The 20,860-nt window shown below is 43.7% G+C and overlaps 2 protein-coding genes across 3 annotated transcripts in view; one reads left to right on the plus strand and one right to left on the minus strand.

The window, feature by feature from the left end:
• The window catches only part of MNAT1 (MNAT1 component of CDK activating kinase), a 200,927-nt gene extending 195,564 nt beyond the window's left edge, over nucleotides 1-5,363 (minus strand). The window contains exon 1 of the mRNA XM_028098338.2: nucleotides 5,168-5,363. Coding sequence (XP_027954139.1) covers nucleotides 5,168-5,256 — 89 coding nt within the window. The 5' untranslated portion in view covers nucleotides 5,257-5,363. The remainder of the gene's footprint in view (nucleotides 1-5,167) is intronic.
• Nucleotides 5,364-12,081: 6,718 nt separating this feature from the next.
• Nucleotides 12,082-20,616, plus strand: SIX4 (SIX homeobox 4). 2 transcript variants are annotated; one of them, XM_088025033.1, is made up of 4 exons: nucleotides 12,082-12,947; nucleotides 15,671-16,359; nucleotides 17,602-17,658; nucleotides 19,820-20,616. In XM_088025033.1, the coding sequence occupies exons 1-4, from the start codon at nucleotides 12,082-12,084 to the stop codon at nucleotides 20,614-20,616; spliced, it is 2,409 nt and encodes an 802-aa protein (XP_087881159.1). The 2 variants fall into 2 exon arrangements, with proteins under 2 accessions (XP_087881159.1, XP_027964865.1); XM_028109064.1 differs by lacking the exon at nucleotides 17,602-17,658.
• The last annotated feature ends 244 nt before the right edge of the window (nucleotides 20,617-20,860 follow it).

The raw sequence follows: 20,860 nt of genomic DNA on the forward strand, positions 1-20,860 counted from the left end.
AGTTTTTAGAGGGTGCTGGCTAAGTGATGAGGAGTTTCTTTATGAAGTGGCAAAAATGTTCTAAAGTTGATTATGGTAATGGAAGCACATCTCTGAGAATATACTTAAAGCCACAAACTCTACACTTAAAATGGATTAATTTTATGGTATGTGAAAAATTATATCTCAAAAAAGATGTTTTTATAAAGACTATTTTTCAGTTGTCTACTTTTCCTTAAAGACAACTGACTGTTTAAAGCAAAAATAATAATACTGAATCATATATAGAAGTAAAAGATACATCATCAGCATAAAAGATGAGATGGGTGAGTAAATAGAACTATATTGTTCACATTTGCGAAATTATTAAATGGGAAGTTAAAAATGGGGCGTGTCAGATGTTGACTCTAAATAGACTTTGATAAAGATACACAGTTATACCTAGAGAAATCACTCAAAAAATATTAAAAATATTAAAATAACAACAAAGCACTATTGCTAATAGGCCAATACTTTAAAATATGCAATTAATCAAAATAAGGCAAGAAAGGAACAAGAACAAAAACCAAAAGGAACAAATGGAAAACAAGTAGACTTAAACCCAATGAGTTCAATAATTACATTAAATATAAAGGGACAAATACACCAATTAAAAGGCAGAAATTTTGGGGCCAGGTAAAAAAGCAAGATGTTAACTATCTACTAATATAAATTGGTTGAAGGTAAAAGTATGGAAAAAGATATACCATCAAACAGTAAACATAAGAAAGCTGACATGACTATTTAATTCAGACAAAAACTTCAGGACAAAGAGTACTACAAGAGACAAAAAGAGACATTTTTCATGATGACAAAAGGTGATAGTCATCAGGAAGACAGAGCAATCCTAAATATCTATGTACCTAATCACAAAACTTCAAAATACATGAAACATAACAGAACTAAAAGGAGAAACTGACAGATCCACAATCTAGTTGGAGTAATTGATAAAATGAGTAGACAAATTAAATTTGTAAAATATAGAAGCTCTGATGGGGTGGCTGGGTGATAGACATTGCGGAGGGTATGTGCTATGGTGAGCGCTGTGAATTGTGTAAGACTGTTGAATCACAGACCTGTACCTCTGCAACAAATAATACATTACATGTTTAAAAAAAAAGAAGAAGATAGCAGGAAGGGAAAAATGAAGGGAGGGAACTCGGAGGGGGAGATGAACCATGAGAGACTATGGACTCTGAAAAACAAACTGAGGGTTCTAGAGGGGAGGGGGGTGGGTGATGGGTTAGCCTGGTGATGGGTATTAAAGAGGGCACGTACTGAATGGAGCATTGGGTGTTATCCGCAAACAATGAATCATGGAACACTACATCAAAAACTAATGATGTAATGTATGGTGATTAACATAACATAATAAAAAAATATATAGAAGATCTGAGTAACACTATCAACCAAGTTCACCTAATTGACATTCATAATACACTCTACCCAGCAGCTGCAGAACATTCTTTTCAAATGTACATTGACTGCTCACAAACACAGACCATTTGCTGGACCATAAATAAGTTCTCAGAAAATTTCAAAAGACTGAAATTTAATAGAGTATCTTCTCTTACCACAACAGAAAATTAGAAATTAACAATAATATACCTAGAAAGTCCCCTTTTTCAAATTATTTTACCAGAATGAGTGCCTTTTCCTACTTTGCCTGCCCAAAGGAGAGTTTCCTAATTTGCATATAGGTACTATATAAGTCCAGAATATCAGTCAGAACAAATAAATGCCACTTATGAATCATTCTTTCCAACAATATAACTAATAATTTAGAGAAAAGACATATTAAACAATACCACAAAGATGCAATCAGCAAAATTCATAGTAGAAACTCTCAGTAATTCATCAGTAGGTGAGAGAGAAACAGGAACAGAGAAAGGGGAGAGACAGAGAGACAGAGAGAGAAAGATCTTAAGTAAATATGGCAAAATACTGACTTTTATATATCAGGACATGTTTGCTTTTTCTACTACTTTGTGTCTTATGCATGTTTAAAATGAAAAAAGTAGATTTAGTAAAATCAAATACATGTAAAGTTTCCAGAGACGAATTTTGCCAAAAATGGCTGGGATTAAAATTAAATTATTAAAGACCTGGTTAAATGAGAATTAGATATAACTGACTCCATCTAATTCAGTATGCTTCCAGAATTCTTTGAAAGATTTCTATGAAAGGCCTGTTTCTTAAAACAGGTGGTTCTGAAAAAGAAAAAAAAAATCACCCTTTTCTGTAATTAAAACAATTCAAGCTCATCCTTGAATTGAAAAACAAACAAACATGGAATCCAAACTTCTTTCATATACATGTAATCAATTCATTTGGGTGTTTGCTGGATTGAACTGATACAAAAGGGAATATGCTTCCTCAATTACTAGCAGGTAAGGGAGGAAAGTATTTTCATGTTTCACATCTTCTCTCCTTTTTGCTCCTGCATTTTCTCCCATAAACAGTACACTCTCCTAATTAATTTTTCCATAATCCTATACTTATCTTTTATGAATCACTACTCCTACTCACTCTATCATTAATAGGGTAATTATAATTAAAACTATCATTTTAACTTCTTATAGTCTCTTGAATTCATTTAAAGAAAATCATTACTGTGCAAGTCTTTCACAGTAGCCCAAATGAGTCCTGTTTTAATTTCATTTCTGCTTAGCACACATACTATCCACAATAATAATATGATAGCCAATATATATTAAACAAATACTATGTTTGACAGTAGAGACAGAAACTCCACAAAACACCTCCAAATATTTTACATATATTATTTGATCCTCAAACACTGTAATATAGGTAGTGCTGCTACCTCTACTGTACAAATAAGAAAAATGAGCACAAGAAGTTTAGTAATTTGTCCAAAGCCAAAGCACTATAGGGACTGTGCAAAGAATTCAAAATCATAAGTTTATTCTCTTAGCCAATACTCTATATTCTTTTATTCATTTTGTTCATATTTCAAATAAAAAAACTATAAAATGCGGCCTATATCTAACAAGTTAGCAAATAAACCAAAATAAATGAAACTCAAGAATAATTTGACGATTTTTTTAAGACTTTATTTTTTTAAGTAATCTCTACACCCAATGTGAGGCTCAACCTCACAACACCAAGATCAAGAGTCTTGCCTTACCAAGTGAGCCAGCCAGGCCCCCAATATCTTAGACAATTCTTAACTCTTATGAGAAAACAAAAAGGACTAAGGAAAACAACAAAAGCAATCTCTAATTAAAAATAAATTATTTCATAATTGTCTTAATAAAAATGCCATTTATTCTGCTGAAGTCACGATCTTCTCCGATTAGATAATTTCTACTTAGGCAGAAATGTCTGGCAGAAAATTACATTTAGTATCCTTCCAAAAAAGCAAATTCGCTTTCCTTGAGCACCAACAAACCTGATACAGGAAAATGAAGAGAAATTGAACAAAATCTTTCTAAAAACCTAATAGTCTTTATACACTGTTTGTCTCACTTCCCTTTTCCATGCATTCTACTTGATTACTTTTACCTTCTTTCTAATCTTAAACCATTCAATCACAATTCCACTGCATTTCCTTTGCTGGATAAAGCAAAGGAAAATAAAAATAAGAAAAAAGTACCAATTAAGCAAGTTAATAAACCGTATTATAATAACTACAACTGATCATGCAAGTTTTGCTTACCCAAAGACCTAGTCTATCACACTGTAGGTTATCCATCATTTTTTATTTCTAAGAAACCTCAAAGAAACTACAGGAATATATGCTCACCATAATATATCACCTTTAATCCCAAAGTGCTTTATGAAACCACCTTTACTGAACTATGTGACCATAAAAATGTGGTGAGAAGGGGCGCCTGGGTGGCTCAGTCGGTTAAGCCTTTGTCTTAGACTCCGGTCATGTCCCGGGGGGTCTGGGAATCGGAGTCTGGGAATCGGAGTCTGGGAATCGGAGTCCGGGAATCGGAGTCCGGGAAGCCAGCTCCACATCGGGCTCCTTGCTCAGCGGGGAGTCGGCTTCCCCCCCCCCCCCCGCCCCATGCCTCGGCACCTCACTCCCCCCATCGTGCTCGCGCGCTTTCCCTCTTTCTCTCTCTCTCAAATAAATAAAATCTTTTTTTAAAAATGTGGCAAGAGGGCGCCTGGGTGGCTCAGTTGGTTAAGCGACTGCCTTCGGCTCAGGTCATGATCCTGGAGTCCCGGGATCGAGTCCCGCATCGGGCTCCCTGCTCAGCAGGGAGTCTGCTTCTCCCTCTAACCCTCTTCCCTCTCGAGTTCTCTCTCATTCTCTCTCTCTCAAATAAGTAAATAAAATCTTTTAAAAAAAAATGTGGCAAGAAATATGTTGACCAATTCCTGCACTTTTCAAAATACACAAACTCAACCTCCCTCTTTCCTGTCCCTTTCCCAAAAATGAGCGTTCTAGAGTCAGACACGGTGTGTTCCAATTCCAGTAGGGCCCACTTAATAAGGGACCTTGAGCAGTCTCAGCCTCCTTCTCTGTGAAATGGGAATAATACTAGTACTTACTTCATGGGGCTGTTTTGGGAACGAAGTGAGACAATTCATGATAAAGGCTTAGAACAGTGCCTGGCACGTAATGTGCCCTCGTTAAATGCCAGCCATCATTCGATCTCCAAAATTAACTGCCGAGACTTTCTCCCTTTCAGGGATGAGAAATCTAACCAAACTCCATCAAGACAAATTGGTTTACAGACGGGGTTTTCAAATTAGTCTACATAATAAACAAACTATATATTCACAGTAATTTTGTTTTCATAGCAATTTGGCCCTTGTCAATAAAAACATTTCGCGTGAAATTAAACATTCCAATCCCCCACGCTTTTACCAGCGACATGTCTGGACCCCAGCTGTCACAAGAGTGTGGAAATACATGGGCTATGAAGGGGGGAACCTGACAAACTGCTGGGTACTACCTCTGGGTACCACCAGTCCAAAGCAGGCCGGCGCGGCTCAGGGGCTAGCGGCTCGAGTCCGTTTACAGAAACAACGCTCCGTTTGCCCATTTTCCTCCCTGGTGTCGAAACTAACGACGCCCTTTTCTCCCCTGAGCCGAGGCCAAGCATCTCCCAGCTCCCGCCTCCCACCCCGCGCGTCTCACCCACAAGGAAACCACTGTCTCCCGACTCACAGAGTGTGTCCGCACACATTCACCATCAGCTTCAAGGAGGGGTTCCGGTATTTCGTGGTCTTACACCGGGGGCAGCCCTGATCGTCCATGGCGACTTCTTTCCTATGGACTCTCCCCGACGCCTGCTTCAGCTACTGCCAGAGCACCCCAAACCTCTCCAGACCCAACGCCAAGCGGACTCCTACCAACAGGCACTCAGGGCAGCCGGTCCATTTGCGAATGAGCACCGGCCGGAGGCGAGACACTGCAGCACAAACGTTCCGGCAGCAAGTTTTCCGGTCCTGCGACTGGGGCTCGGTCTTAGCTTCCGTAGGCCAGGGCACTACCTTAGATTTCGGGGAGGGGTTATTAAAATGGTAAATTGCACACAAAGCTCCATCTCCGTGCATCTAGCAGTATTTTTCAGGGAAAGGCTAAGAACATAGATTCCATCTTGTACTGTCTGGAAACATCACCATGATTGCAAAGATTTATGCCCTGGGTACATAATCAATAATTGAGACTGGCATTTTCTTTTTAACAATTTGATAGCCTGTGCTTTATACTCTCCTTTATACTTGCACAGTCATGCAAGCACAGAAAATACGATGCATTTGCCGATAAAAGTTTGGAAAAATGATCTAGAACAAAAGTCTCTACACTGACCCTAAATATTACAGATTCTCACTAAATGTCAGATACTTCTATAAATAATATCTGGCATCTGCAGAGAGTCACTTACTTCAAGACTGTCAAGCGTACTTAATGGCGTCACCTGGTTCTTATACCCAACACCCCCAAGAATATACACTTTATTTCAGCAATTGTAAGATTTGAGAGCCTGAGTCTCTTCAGCAATTGTAAGCCACATCCACTGCATTTATCCAGATTGCAAAACAAAGTCTGTAAACAGCTCTATTGGATAAACTCCACCCTCTGTAAGGGACACATGTTCAACGCCATAATAAGGATTTGTTGATATTTATTGAATAAGTAGAGTGAAGAATGAATGAATGAGCATCAAATACTAGTTTACTGTGAAAAAATTTTTAAGCCAAGCATTATCTTATAATCTAACCCGAATTCCATCAGAAGTAGGAAAGCAAAGTTTTTCAAATTAACCCATACAATGCATATCAGCTATATACACACATAGTAATTTTACCTTTTCATAGCACTTTTTCTCTTTTCAATAAAAACATAAAAAAGGAACACTCCAACTCCCACTTTTTTAAACAGTGAACTCAGTAGGAAACCCATGGTGTGGTAATACAGTTGAGGTTTCCATGGATTACAGAGGAGGAACCTGATGAACAGCTGGATACCACATCTGGGAACCAGCAGACCAAAGCAAGCTACAGCAGCACAGGGCTTATATTAGTATGTAGACATCAGGGATTCACCTGTTTTTTTAGCTAACACTACGTTGAGAAGTCATTCATTAAGTTGGCATTATTGTTTATTACCACCAGGACATCTTTAATCATGTCCTTGAACAGGAGACCCCAACCACTTTGTGAATTGTTTTACCTTTAGCCTTGACACCAAGGCAAAGAAGGCACTGAAGACTGTGGGAGGAAACACTGCTACCAGCTTTATCCTTTTCCCAGGTTGTAAATTACTATCAGAGAAGGATGGTAGCAACAGCTGACTTGGAACTCTTACTGGATGAGCATTACTCATGCAACTAGAGACAGCAGAAAGTAGTGCTTTTGGATTTGGCCCCTCACTCCAAGAGAGCTGGATTCAAGTGCTGGCTTCATCACTTTCTAGTTGCAGGACCTCAGGCTTCAGTTTTCTCAACTATAAATCGAGGACAATATTTGTAAAGATTAAGTGAGTTATTTCATTTAAAGTGCTTAACACAGAGTAAGAGCTCAATAACTGTTAGCCACTGTTAACAGTACTATAAGTATTACTGTCAGTAGTAGTATCTAAAATAGGCAATGTAATGGGAAGAACCTGGACTCCTCTTAAATCAGACAGACCTGTTTTTGAGCCAAATTTCTTATCCTCCTTACCTCAGTTACTTTCCTCCACGTAATACACTTCATGGGGTTGCTGCAATTATTAAATTACGTGACATGTGGCCCTACTACAATGCTTTGTACATAAAAGAAACCCTGAAATGCATACCATTATTACTCGTGGGGTTCACTAAGATAGAATGATCAGAAAGCTTTGAAGAAGAAAGCCCAAACAGCACCTGACTTCTGATTCAAATGGAACCTCAGCCTTTGTAAAAAAAAACAAAAAAAAAACAAAAAAAAACACCAAACTATCAGGTTTCCTACATTTCTTAAAACAGCAGCATCCCAACTGGCCCATTATTTCTCTTCCCAAATCTGCTCATCTTCTAGCATTCCCCTGTCTGTAGATTCTATCTCCCAGGGGCAATGTTTCTCCAATGCAGACCCTCGTTTCCTAGCCCCCAGGCTATGGACCCAGACTGGGCTTTCCTCATCTTTAGGGGACATTTATTGTTTTGTCCCTTGTCTAAAGATAGCATCCTTCCCCTTCTTATGGAAAGCAACTCCTCCCCCACAGGCTTCTGTGGTTCTAATGGGCTTGCCAAACACAATCCTGGCCCTCTGGCCTAGGGGTTGATATACAACCCTTACTGGACCAATCAGAGATCTTCCCTAGAATTTTTCAAATTGGCAGTAAAAGAAAAGCAGTAGAACCCCTTTAATGAAGCTAGAAAATGTGAACTGAGAACTACTAGGAGCCCTGGTTCCAACTTTCTGGGGAAAGCCCTGTGAAAGACAAAAACTAACTTGACTAGAGAGAAGAGGCAAGTGACATGGGACAACAGGTCTTTTAAGTCCAACCAGTTGCATTCCAGCTTTTCACCTTGTTTGGTATCGGATTCCAATAAATTCACATTTTTGCTGAGTCCAGTTCAAGGGGGTTTCTGGCTTCTAGGGAAATCCGTATCACTACAAAAAGGCAAGAGTGCTGCTACGCCCGGGAGATGATTAGAATTAGAAGATCAGGATCTTCTCCCTCCACTATCATCCATGAGACTCACTAGGTCACCTTCCCTCCTACCTACTGCTCATCGGCATTCTCCACAGGCAGATAGCTTGGTTACTGAGAACTCCCAAGCATTACATCCAAGGCTCCCTCTACCAGTCTTAAATTTTTTCTTCATTAAAATTTGAAAAACCCCCGAAAAGGATTCTGAATGTTTTGCTTTGGGGGAAGTGTCCATCCCTGTACCAATCAACTGTGGCTATGATATTACACACAGACTACTGTGGACACAGACCACTACTGTGCTCCACACCACAGCAAGCTGAGCATTCCATTCCAAGACCTTCATAATCTGTCCCCAAGATGCCTACTCCCATCCCCTCTATTGTATTTCCTAATGGATGTGTTTTATCTCTCCCACCAGATTTTAAGCTCCTCAGGGTCAGAGACCCCAAAATATTCATCTTGCTATCATCCGGTACCTAATGGAATACCTTGTACTTAAGCAGGACTCAGTAAATATTTGGCAAATGAATGATCCTTCAGAAACATTGACTACGTATCATCAACCGTTGGTCACTAAGTAACAGTAGAACACCCCCCTCTACCTGGGAGATTACTTTACAACCTAACTTCTTAACAGTACCAGTACATGAGCTTCTGAAATGGAAAGAACCCACCAACATACAGTAATATAGGCCTTCCCTCTATTTCCCTATCAAGGGAGCCAAAGTCAGCCTTGAAAAAGGACATCTCTCCTCTTGGTGGTCAACACCGTTAAATACATTCAAGCAAAGAGTAAAAACGTGTGCCGAGCCAGATTTTTTCCAATACACTAAAATGGCAAAAGATTTCCATATACGCTTATCACTATCTTCAGGCAGGAAGGAAAAGATCCAGAAACTAGCAGGTTGTTTTTCACCCTCACACAATCCCAGCCTCAACTCTGTTTTCCCAAATCACAACACCACTTTAGACTACGTATCAGGACAGCAGACTCAAGTGTTTACAGCACGGCAGACATAGGAAGTAGAAGTATTCAACAATTTTATTTTTTTTATTTTTATTTTTTAAAGATTTTATTTATTATTTGACAGAGAGAGACACAGAGAGAGGGAACACAAGCAGGGGGTGTAGGTGAGGGAGAAGCAGGCTTCCTGCAGATGCGGGGCTCGATGCGGGGCTCGATGCGGGGCTCGATTCCAGGACTCTGGGATCATGACCTGAGCCGAAGGCAGACACTTAACGACTGAGCCACCCAGGCGCCCCAAGTATTCAACAATTTTACAAATCATTTGTAAATCAGTGCTCTGAGATTAACTCCACAGACCCTCAAGTCTGGTGTTCCATTCCAAAGGAGCTGACCCAGTTTAAGTGGAGAACTTTCGGTCCCACTTTGAATTGCTGCCAGAATGAGCCTGAGGCTCAGCCTGCTAAAGGAATCCAGAGCTGGGTGTTGCATTTCACTTCTGGTTCTACAGGAATCTCCTCCTGGAGCTATATACAACACCACTGTAGCTATAGGGGGCAAATTCATAAAAGGCCACTGCTGCTTCTATATGATTTGTTGAACTTGGTGCTCTGGAGGCAAAAGACATGCTCAGAAGACATGCAGAAACCCAATATATGGTTTTCCAAATAAACGCACTATATTTAATTGATAATAAGCCTGAAGAAGAGTCCTATGACCTGAACTTGGATTGCCCTATAATATAGCCAAATGAGTTTTCATTAGATATATGCAACTGAAAAGTTTCCTACTTTGCACTATCAGGAGGAAGATAACAAACATTTAACAAAGATTAATTGCCTGCCAGGTCCTTTTTGGCACACCTTATCTCATTTAATCCTCACAACAATCCTTTCCACCTTTTATGGTCAAGTGGCTAATAAATGGCAGAGCTAGGATTAAGACTACTAGCTAGCTGATCCCCAAGTCCACATTTTTTCCACTAAACCACACTACCTCCTATCTACTTTGCTCTGATAAATATGCTTTAAAAATTCAATGAATGAAATGCAATGTCATATTCTGGAATGGATTATGAAATAGAAGACAGACATCAATGGAAAAACTGGTGAATCCAAATAAAGTCAACAGTTTAGTTAATAACATTGCATCAGTGTTAACTTGTTTGGACAAATGTATCATTGTAATGTAAAATGTCAACATTAGGGAAAACTAGGTAAAGAGTAGGTGGGAACTCGACTTTTTGTGACTTTTCTGTAAGTCAAAATTATTCTAAAATAAAGAGTATATTTTTTTTAATTCAAGGAAGTTATGAATCTCAGATATTGTCCTAAAGCTGGATACCTAGATGCATATTTCCAATGAGGTGTTGGCCTGTGGTCTTTTCTATGACTATGAATTTTAAATCTGCCAGAGATTTCAGTGCTGGCTTCATTAGGACAGTACAAAAGCAAGTCCAAAATCAAATGACATCTTGGTTGGCCAGCAATGAAATGAGCCTGTCCACCAAAAAGAAAATCTCACCAAGTTGATCATGACAGCAGGTAACCTAAACAGCTGCTTTATAATATGCTGCAATAGGGGGTAACTGGGAAGCAGAAACAACACAAAGCCACCTTGAAGGATGACGTTAGAGATGATGTCATTAAAATGTTGGATTTTGAGAAAGAATACCAGCAGGTGGACCTAACTGACCCACAGAAATCAGAGAAGCAGAGATGGGTTCATCCTTTTTGGAGTTAAGACCTCATGCGAACTATGAAAGAGACATGACTGCAAACAGTAGCAGACTCCACCCCCAGGCATTTCACCTCAAACCAGAGGGCAGTCTTCCATCTGTCTATGCTGCTGAAAGGGCTGCTGATCCCACATTGATCTCATGGAAGACACCTGCACTTGGAAATGGTGTTTCTACCAAGAATATCACCTCCAGAGAACTAGTCATACACTTACATAAAAAAATGTCCATACCGAACACTTAAATTTTCATACTTTATTATAATCTAAAGCTTAGATCTCTTCCACCCTATTCACTGAGATAAACACATTGATTAAAGACTCTGTATGCTTAGTTGCACCCTGTTCAACTTTGTTGTGTTGCCAGACCTCCAGGTGAGTGAAGGTTCAATGCCTTTTAGGGATTTCTTGTTTTTGTCTTTTCAGTGGGCTCTTTTGCACGTTTATTATTTTAAGATATTCAAGTATCTTCCCCTTTTTAATTTACCATAAGTGTTTTCCCCTCGGAACATTCCCTAGTGACATTCTATTCTGAACCCTTTTGAGTACAAAATCCTTGATAAAGACATCTTGGAAAGGGAGGTAAAGGGGAATAGCAAAATAGAGAAGCTTCTGAATCATCTTCGAAATTTTGGAATCTGGATGCTTGACGGTGGTCTCTTTGTTAAGACTTTAGCATCCGGACCTTAAGGCCACACAATTAATATCCCCGCTGGCATCCTAGGGACTCTCTTTGAAAGGGCCTGTTGTCCAGTTTTCAGGCCACATTAGGTAATTTCCCGCCCAGGAGCCTGGCCTAAAAAGAATGTCGGTGTTTCCCTTCAGGTATAGGTGCCTGGGGGTCAGGGGGAGAGGGAAAGGCAAGGGGTGGAGTGGGAGGCGGGTGATCGACAGGGATAGAAACCGTGTCTCCTCCTCCCTCTGAATGTGAAATAGCCAATGAGGTGGCGCGGCCGGGCCGGCCCGGCCGCCAGTGCCATATAGTATGCAGCAACCCGAGGAGTCACGTTGGGGGAACGGCAGAAAGCAGCTATCCTTTTACACTACTTTGCTCTAGCAGCTATCTTAATGGTGACTGCGTGGCCGGGGGGAAACCTGATCGGCCAGATCCAGCCGAAACCGGGAGGGAGGGAGTGGGCTTTCCGGAGGGGGGGAGGAGGGAGGGAGACGAAGAAGGAGGAGTAAGAGAGGGGGAAAGAAAGAGGAAAAGAGTGCGAGGGAGTGAGGGAGGGAGGAAAATAAACAACAAAAAATGTCCTCTTCCTCCCCCACCGGGCAGATTGCAAGTGCGGCGGACATCAAGCAGGAGAATGGGATGGAAAGCGCCTCGGAAGGGCAGGAGGCGCCCCGAGATGTGGCGGGGGGCGCGGCGGCGGGGCTGAGCCCCCCGGCTCCAGCCCCTTTCCCCCTGGAGCCGGGGGACGCCACGGCCGCCGCCGCAGGGGTGAGCGGAGAGGAAGGGGCAGTGGCGGCAGCGGCGGCGGATCAGGTACAACTCCACTCGGAACTTCTGGGCAGGCACCACCACGCCGCGGCCGCCGCGGCCGCCGCTGCCGCCGCGCAGACCCCACTGGCCTTCTCGCCCGACCATGTCGCCTGCGTGTGCGAGGCGCTGCAGCAGGGGGGCAACCTGGACCGCCTGGCCCGGTTCCTGTGGTCCCTGCCCCAGAGCGACCTGCTACGTGGCAACGAGAGCCTGCTGAAGGCGCGGGCGCTGGTGGCCTTCCACCAGGGCATCTACCCCGAGCTCTACAGCATCCTCGAGAGCCACAGCTTCGAGTCGGCCAACCACCCGCTGCTGCAGCAGCTCTGGTACAAGGCGCGCTACACCGAGGCCGAGCGAGCCCGCGGCCGGCCACTGGGCGCCGTGGACAAGTACCGGCTGCGCAGGAAATTCCCCCTGCCCCGCACCATCTGGGACGGCGAGGAGACGGTGTATTGTTTCAAGGAGAAGTCGCGCAACGCGCTCAAGGAGCTCTACAAGCAGAATCGCTACCCTTCGCCCGCCGAGAAGCGGCACCTGGCCAAGATCACCGGCCTCTCCCTCACCCAGGTCAGCAACTGGTTCAAGAACCGCCGGCAGCGCGATCGGAACCCCTCCGAGACCCAGTCCAAAAGGTGAGCGCCAACTTTCCTCCTCCTCCCCCTTCCTCTCCCCCACCCCCTTCCCAGCTTTCTTTTCCTCCAAGTGCTCGCAAACATGGCGCTTACCTTCCCCACCAGCCTGGTCCGGCTGCCCACCTCTCCCCGCCCCCCACCTCTCCCCGACCGGGGGATGGGGGGGCGGCGGTGGCGAGAGGCGGGGGAACCTCCCTCCTTACCCTCCCCCTCCTCCCCCCAGAAGTTTCTCGTCGCCCGCCTAGGTCTCAGTCCCCGCCCCCACCTCGGCTGGTCACTGCCGCCCAGTTTCCCACCCCCATCACGCTGGCTTTGAAGTTGCCACTCTCTCTCGGGTTCTGGCGGGGCGCAGGAGCGTGTGTAGGCGCCGGAAAGGGAGCTCTGGTTGCCGCCCGAGGCCCACGGAGGTTGCCAGCGCGGGCCGGGGTCTGCACCTCCAGCGGGTCACACCGGCCCGGCGCGTGCACGCGCTCCTAGACCCCCTCCCCCCGGATTCGGCTGCCCTCCCCTCCCGCCCCAACCTGCGCTGGAGGTCGCCTTGGCCGCTCTGGAGGGATGAGGGTGTTGGTGGGGGCTAGCGTTTCAGAAGGGGGGTTGGGGACGTCGAGGTTTTATGTGACAGAGTTAATCATTCACCCTGCGCGCTGTGGTTCCCTTCGCGGCCGCGGCAACGTGGGGTGTTCGTGCGGCTGGGCTCTGCCGTGTTTTGAAACCTGATTCTGAGCTCCTTCGGATCGGGTTTCAGCGCCGCCAGGGCAGTGGGGCTGCGGGGCTTGCTTCCTTGGCCTCCGAACCCTGCCTGGCTCCCTCCTGGGACAGCAGTTGGGGGTGGGGACGCTATCAGCTCCACACCTCCCAGAGTGCCCACCCTGGCGGGTTTGAACTTTTTGACTGGCAGAGTTTTGGGCCCCAACTGGTAGAAAATGTCCAGTTTTCCACCTCTTTTGTGCGTCCTTTCGAGTCAGACACCTGGAGGGTGTATTTGGTTTATTGTTGAGCGAGCTATGGAGAAGGTCGCCTAAAGAGATGGTGTCTCCAGCCACGCGGGCATAGGACAGAAAGAACCCAAAGCACTTCGAAGGTTCTGCCCAGGGAAGGAACTTGGGCGCCAGGGACCCCGTCCGGTCCGAGCGAAGGCGATCGCCCGGCGCATTCCAGAGTCCGCCGCGGTCCGCCCTTGCAGCTCCTGCCCCTGCGCCCCTGCCGGGGCCCGACGGCTCCCGCGCTCCTCGCCCAAGGCAGGGAGGGAGGCGCTGTGTCCGACCGGGCCTCGCGGTTACCAAAACAAAACGCGCACTGCGACCTGCGTGCATCCTTCCGCAGACCTGCGGGGAGACCCAGAGGAGGCCCGTCGGTCACCCCGCGCCAGCTTGTGGCAGCGGATCCCGTCGCTCGGAGCTCCGTCGGAATCCCTGAGGCCAGAGGCAGGGGGTGGGGAGCGGGCGTGGCGCGCAGGCCAGCTGCCCTGCAGCCTCCACTCCCCGGCTGGGCGCGTTCCCCGTCTCCCCAGCCACACTCTGCCGGCTTTGCGTACCCCCCCGCCTCAACTCCACACCCCCTGCCCCGGCCCAGTTGCCTGGTTTAGGCCCCTCTCCGGATCTACCTCCCACCCGCACCCCCGGTGAGTCACCCTCGCAGACGGCGACGGCGGCTCAGCCTCAGCTCGTAAATCAAAGCGCTTTCTGCGCTCCTGGCCCCGCAGCCCAAAGCCCGGGTAATCCCCTCCCCTCCGCATGAAAGCGAACCGACCGCCGGGCACTGCAAGGGACGTGCATCTTCTACCGGGGCCAAGTCACACCACGCTTCCAAACTGCCAACTAACTGCCCCTTTCTCCCCCGCCCAGCCTCAGACCAAATGGGAAATCCCACCACTACCCCTCCCCGGATTTGGTATTTCCCCCAAAGTTGGGAAGCTGAGGAACACAGTCCCCGTCTGGAGCAGAAGGAATGAGGGTGCTGGGGAAGGGGTCTGATGGTTACAAGGCTGCTGAGTGACCCACACCCTTTCCCTCCCACCTCACCAGGGCACTGGATGGTGTATGTTAAATAGGCCCCTATGGCTTCTTTTGGATTCAAAGGCGACTGCACATAACAGTTCTTGGGTTGAAAGTGCCTTTCCTACATCAAGGACAGCCACTTTGTTGAATGAGAGAGTTGTCAGTCTGGTGGAGTAGAAGTTTGGGAGCAGGTGAGAAAATGATCTCTTGTTAACTAACTGGCAAACAAAACTGAACACTTCCCACCTCCTGCTCCTTTGGCAGTTTCATTTACCTCCAAGATCACACTAATCTGAATTGGTTTTGAGGGGAGGGGAAGGAGTTCCTAAACAGGAAAGACTGACTACCTCATCTAGGGAGTTTTTTCTGCAGCATAGGTAGCAGCGTATATAACAGGAAGGAATAACTTCAATGCTATAAAAATGTATATACAATTCTCATAGTAAATCCTATTAGCTGAATTTACCTCTTCCAGATCTCTGGACTTTGCCTGGATTTATTATTGGTAAAATGATTGGGATAGGAGAGTTTATCTTCCCACATTCTCTGGATGGTCAGAATCTGCTGAAAGTTCTCATAGCTTAAACAGGACTAAAAACTTCCTGCTCTGCTTTCCTTAAATACTGACTTTAATGGGGTTAGAGCCTGGATTTCTAAACAAATGGCACTATGTAGAATGTTGTCCCTCTGACCTTCTGAATGTCTTGGTTTTCCCCCTCTCTGCAGTGAGTCAGATGGCAATCCCAGCACTGAAGATGAATCCAGCAAGGGCCATGAGGACTTGTCTCCTCATCCACTCTCCGGTTCATCGGATAGTGTCACTAACCTCAGCCTTTCCAGTCACATGGAGCCCGTATATATGCAACAAATTGGAAATGCTAAGATCTCATTAAGCTCTTCTGGAGTTTTGTTGAATGGAAGCTTGGTGCCTGCAAGTACTTCACCTGTCTTTCTTAATGGTAATTCTTTCATTCAGGGACCCAATGGAGTCATCCTTAATGGATTAAATGTGGGAAACACACAGACAGTGTCGTTGAACCCACCAAAAATGGCATCAAACATTGTGAGCAATGGTATACCCATGAGTGACATACTGGGGTCTACCTCCCAGGATGTGAAGGAATTCAAAGTCCTCCAGAGTTCTTCAGCTAACCCGGCAGCCACCACTTCCTACAGCTCCAGTGTCCCCGTGTCATTCCCAGGGCTGATACCCAGCACTGAGGTAAAAAGAGAAGGCATTCAGACGGTGGCTTCCCAGGATGGAGGCTCTGTGGTGACTTTTACTACACCAGTGCAAATTAACCAGTATGGCATTGTCCAGATCCCCAATTCCGGAACAAACAGCCAGTTCCTTAATGGGAGCATTGGATTCTCTCCACTGCAGCTGCCTTCTGTTTCTGTAGCAGCTTCACAAGGTAAAAGTCTCATTCGGCACCGTCACGCACCAGTGAATGTTTTAGCCAGCCGCTGTAAATGACGCATTTGGTGAGAGCTATAGATTGATGTTACCGTTCAGGTACCTCGTTGGCTGCCACAGCTGCAGAATAGCCTTGATTTGTCTCTCCTCCTTCACGACACCCGTGTAAGATCCAGCTCGTTTGGTTCCCTGGCATCATGGACATGGGCTCTTATTTTCCTAACGACTGAATGGAAAAATACAGGTCTTAGCAAATCTTGCCAGTTCTACAATTATAGAAATATGATAAGTCAGTTGGTGCTTACAAAATAACCCATTGCTTGACATTTTAAGATTAAAAATTAATAAGATTGCTAAGAACACAAAATTAGTCAAGGCAGTTGGTACGAATGTGTACACTTTACCTAAGCATTTTCTGTTTGACCAAGGAGTATTTTAGAAGGGCAGGCTAAAAAGACTGGATCAGTTGTGTTTGATTCACGTTCCTCCTATAATTAAAACTAACAGACCTAAAGGAAAACCAGAGGAATATGTGACTGGGTGTCTGTGGTTCTGCATGTGTACCCAGCCCCCTAAATGTCTGGGTTTGTTTAGGAAGGCAACCGTAAGCCTTATTGTATATGTTTGTGCCTTTACTAAAGGCAATAATGCTAAAGCAAACACTGATCTGAAATCTGGGAAGCCTGAGGCTGATAGGCCACGTCTTCACTGACTTTAAGCAAGTCTGATGGCTCAGTGTCATTTTTTGTATATAGAAACAGGAATAGTCAGAATGGCAGTGGAGATGGAATAGCCCCTTAAAATTAGGAGTAGGGGGTGTCAACGCCTCTTTGCCTTCCTGTAAGCAAATCTGAATGTCCAGATTTCTACGAAGCCAAAATTAAGTCATTGTTTGCCTTAAAGATCAGTTTCCTGTAAAATGGCTTTATCAAAAAAATATCCATTTATGCACAACTTTTTTTGCTTCCACAACTATGATCTACTTCAGTTTATAGGAAGCATTAATAGAAAAAATGTTGTTGAGTACATTTCATTCTGTAAAATCAGTTCTCAGGTAAAAGAGTAGTAAAACACAAAACTCCGGCAGCACACCATGTATTTCTTCATTGTTCCAAGTTCTGGAAAGGATTAAGTTAAGTCCTTATCCAACCTAAGGCAAAAATATGGAAACTACAAGGAAAGTCAAAGTGCTTCATTTTATAATAATTTAATGTGGATCTAACCCCTTTTCTCTCCTTAGGAAATTTCCAAACAGTAGATAACATTTTAAAGACAACAGATTTGAGCAAAAAGTCTGGTATGTACACTGGGGGAGAAGAAAAGCAGAAATAGTTTTCACATGTAATCTAGAAATATGCTACCATAGAAAAGTATTATAAACTAATAGCTAATTTTTTTAAGATTTTTTATTTATTTGAGAGAGAGAGAGAGCACGAGAGGGGGGAGGGTCCAAGAGAGAAGCAGACTCCCTGCTGGGCAGGGAGCCCGATACGGGACTCCATCCAGGGACTCCAGGATCATGACCTGAGCTGAAGGCAGTTGCTTAACCAACTGAGCCACCCAGGTGCCCCATAGCTAATTTTTCTAAAATGGGACATTTAATATGAATAAGAATAGCATTTTCAGTTAAAATAACTAAGATCAAATAACAGAGCTGTCAATCCTTAGACTGGGTGCATTAAAGGCGTAAGTTTAACCAGATGGGTCCAGGAAGCAACGTTCCTTTATAGTAATTATGGACTGCAGTTCTCAATAAAGCATTTGGGGATTCAGGCTTTCTCAAAAACGGTTACTGAATGTGTAGACAAGGTAGATTATCTTTCAATAGTTAGTATTTATATGGAAACATGGAATATCAAGTTTTGGATCACATCTGCTTTTCCTCCTTCATTCATATATGTTATAATTTCTACACATTCAAAAATATTATTTTATTTATATTCAATAGCGGTTGGGGAAAATGTCCTGACATATTATTTATGGTTCTCTGAAAAAATAACTCATTGTTTTGTTCGCATATACACAGGCAAATAGTTTCACGAATATATAACACATAGCAAAATAAATATTTCAGATGATTTTGCTACAGTTTAGCAGCCAACAAGAATTTTAAAGCATACTTAAGTTGAAGTCAAGTAAAAGCCTTTTCATCTGTTTGGCCTGGAACAAACATTTGTGTTAGGGAAGAGCCCAAACATACATAGAAATGTTTTTATTAACACCAGTATTTCCATGAAGAATACTTTCTAGTGGTTAAATTTTTTCAAAAGCTTAAATACAGTGTTTTCTTTCTTTTTTTTTTTTTTCATTTAAAGACATTCCTTTGCACTGAAGGTGCTTAAAAAGTGTTTGGGAGACATATAAACAGCCCTATGACATTTATTTATCAATATACGTGGTACCAGAATCACAGTTATTCTAATTCAAGAAGGGAAATGTTTTAGGTGAATTACCTTTAATATTGAGCTGTTTTCTCAAAATAATAGTTTGCTGAACATCTAATTCAAGATTAGGGTAAACAACCCATCTGAGTAAGTCTGTCACAAAATTCCCTCAGGTCCACCTTTCAGTGGCAGGATAATTACCATCATTTTACTGTGCCTATGTAAAGACTCAAAAAGAAAAGGGTTTTACTCAATAGTAGGAGTGAGGGGAAGGGTCTAATTCATCACCATTGTCTGAGTTACCTGATTTTGAACAACTTCTCAGCTTTCCACTTAGGTTTCTTTTTCTACTGCTGGTCTCTGTAGACCATTATAGTGAGAGCCTCAAAATACAAACCTTTTAAAGAAGCATTAGCTCTAGTTATTTACGTTAATCTGTAATTTTAGAAGTACATTTTATTATTATCATTAATTCTTCCTATCATGGCAACCCTGAAAATTCAGAACTGGCACAACAAAAGAAAAAACTATTGAATATTTTGTTGACATTACTTTATGGTTAGTTTGGTGAAAGTTTGAAACTTGTCTGTACAGGTTTATATGGTTAACTTCAGGCCCCAGGGCACCTCATTTTATGGGGATTTTCTACATATCCATTTATGTCGGTTACTGAACTTGTCCTGAACAAAGGCATTTTGTTTTGCATTTGTGTTTTCTAGTTCTAACTGGCAGAGCTAGCCACAACTATCAACTGACTGAGAGAAATCGAGTTGGTAATAATGAACCAGAAACTTGACTGAAATTAGAACCTGGAAAAAAAGGTTTTCTCACACTTCGTTTCTAAACCAGTAGTTCTCACTTCCATTGTGTCATCAGACTTACTTGGGAGTTTAAAATACACCTGTTCTAGGACTTACTGAGTCAGATTCTCAGGAGGAGAGCCTGGGAATCTGTAGTTTTAAGTGCTGATGGTGATTCTACTGAACCTGAGAAAAATCATGTGTGTAAAAAAGTATCTTTTTTTCCTTTCCTTATTGGTTCTATCAATGATAATCTGTACTTTATTTTTTTTAGGTAATATTTCAGTAAATTCAAGCACTTCAGATGGGAGCACATTTACAAGTGAGTCCACCACAGTCCAGCAAGGAAAGGTTTTCTTGAGCTCTCTTGCTCCCAGTGCAGTGGTATACACTGTTCCTAATTCAGGCCAGACTATAGGATCTGTTAAACAGGAGGGCTTGGAGAGGAGCCTGGTATTTTCTCAGTTGATGCCTGTCAATCAGAATGCACAAATAAATGCAAACCTGTCTTCTGAAAATATCTCGGGGAGTGGCCTCCATCCACTGGCCTCCTCATTAGTTAATGTATCCCCAACTCACAATTTTTCCCTGACTCCCCCTACCTTACTAAATCCCACCGAGCTAAACCCTGACATTGCTGATAGCCAGCCAATGTCTGCACCTGTGGCAAGCAAATCTACTGTGACATCTGTCAGCAACACCAACTATGCAACTCTTCAGAACTGTTCCCTTATTGCTGGTCAAGATCTGTTGTCAGTCCCCATGACCCAGGCTGCCCTTGGGGAAATTGTTCCTACCGCTGAAGACCAGGTGGGTCACCCTTCCCCAGCAGTACACCAGGATTTTGTCAGAGAACATCGTTTGGTTCTGCAATCAGTAGCTAACATAAAAGAAAATTTCTTAACAAATTCTGAGGGCAAAGCCACAGGCAACTTAATGATGCTGGACTCAAAATCCAAGTATGTCCTAGAAGGCATGGTCGAGACTGTCTGTGAAGACCTGGAAACAGACAAAAAAGAGCTTGCCAAGCTCCAAACTGTCGAATTGGATGAAGATATGCAAGACTTATAAACTTGAGTTCCCTCTCTCTCTTTTTTCTGGCATCAGCAAGGCAGATCTTTTCACGAAGCCCTGAGGACATAAAGCATTTTCCCACTTACAGGGAAACACTAGTTTTGTGAGTAAATGAATTCAAGAGACTGGATTGATCTGCATGAAGATCACAGTTAAATATACAGGAATAGAACTGCATTGCTGCAGCTTTTTTGTTCACATATGTTCTCTTTTAAATAGATGGAGACAAAGGAACAAGATG

This window comes from Eumetopias jubatus, unplaced genomic scaffold, assembly GCF_037043125.1.
Source record: "Eumetopias jubatus isolate StellerSeaLion01/CBP00866 unplaced genomic scaffold, mEumJub1_p1.0 scaffold_7, whole genome shotgun sequence".
NCBI classification, from domain to species: domain Eukaryota; kingdom Metazoa; phylum Chordata; class Mammalia; order Carnivora; family Otariidae; genus Eumetopias; species Eumetopias jubatus.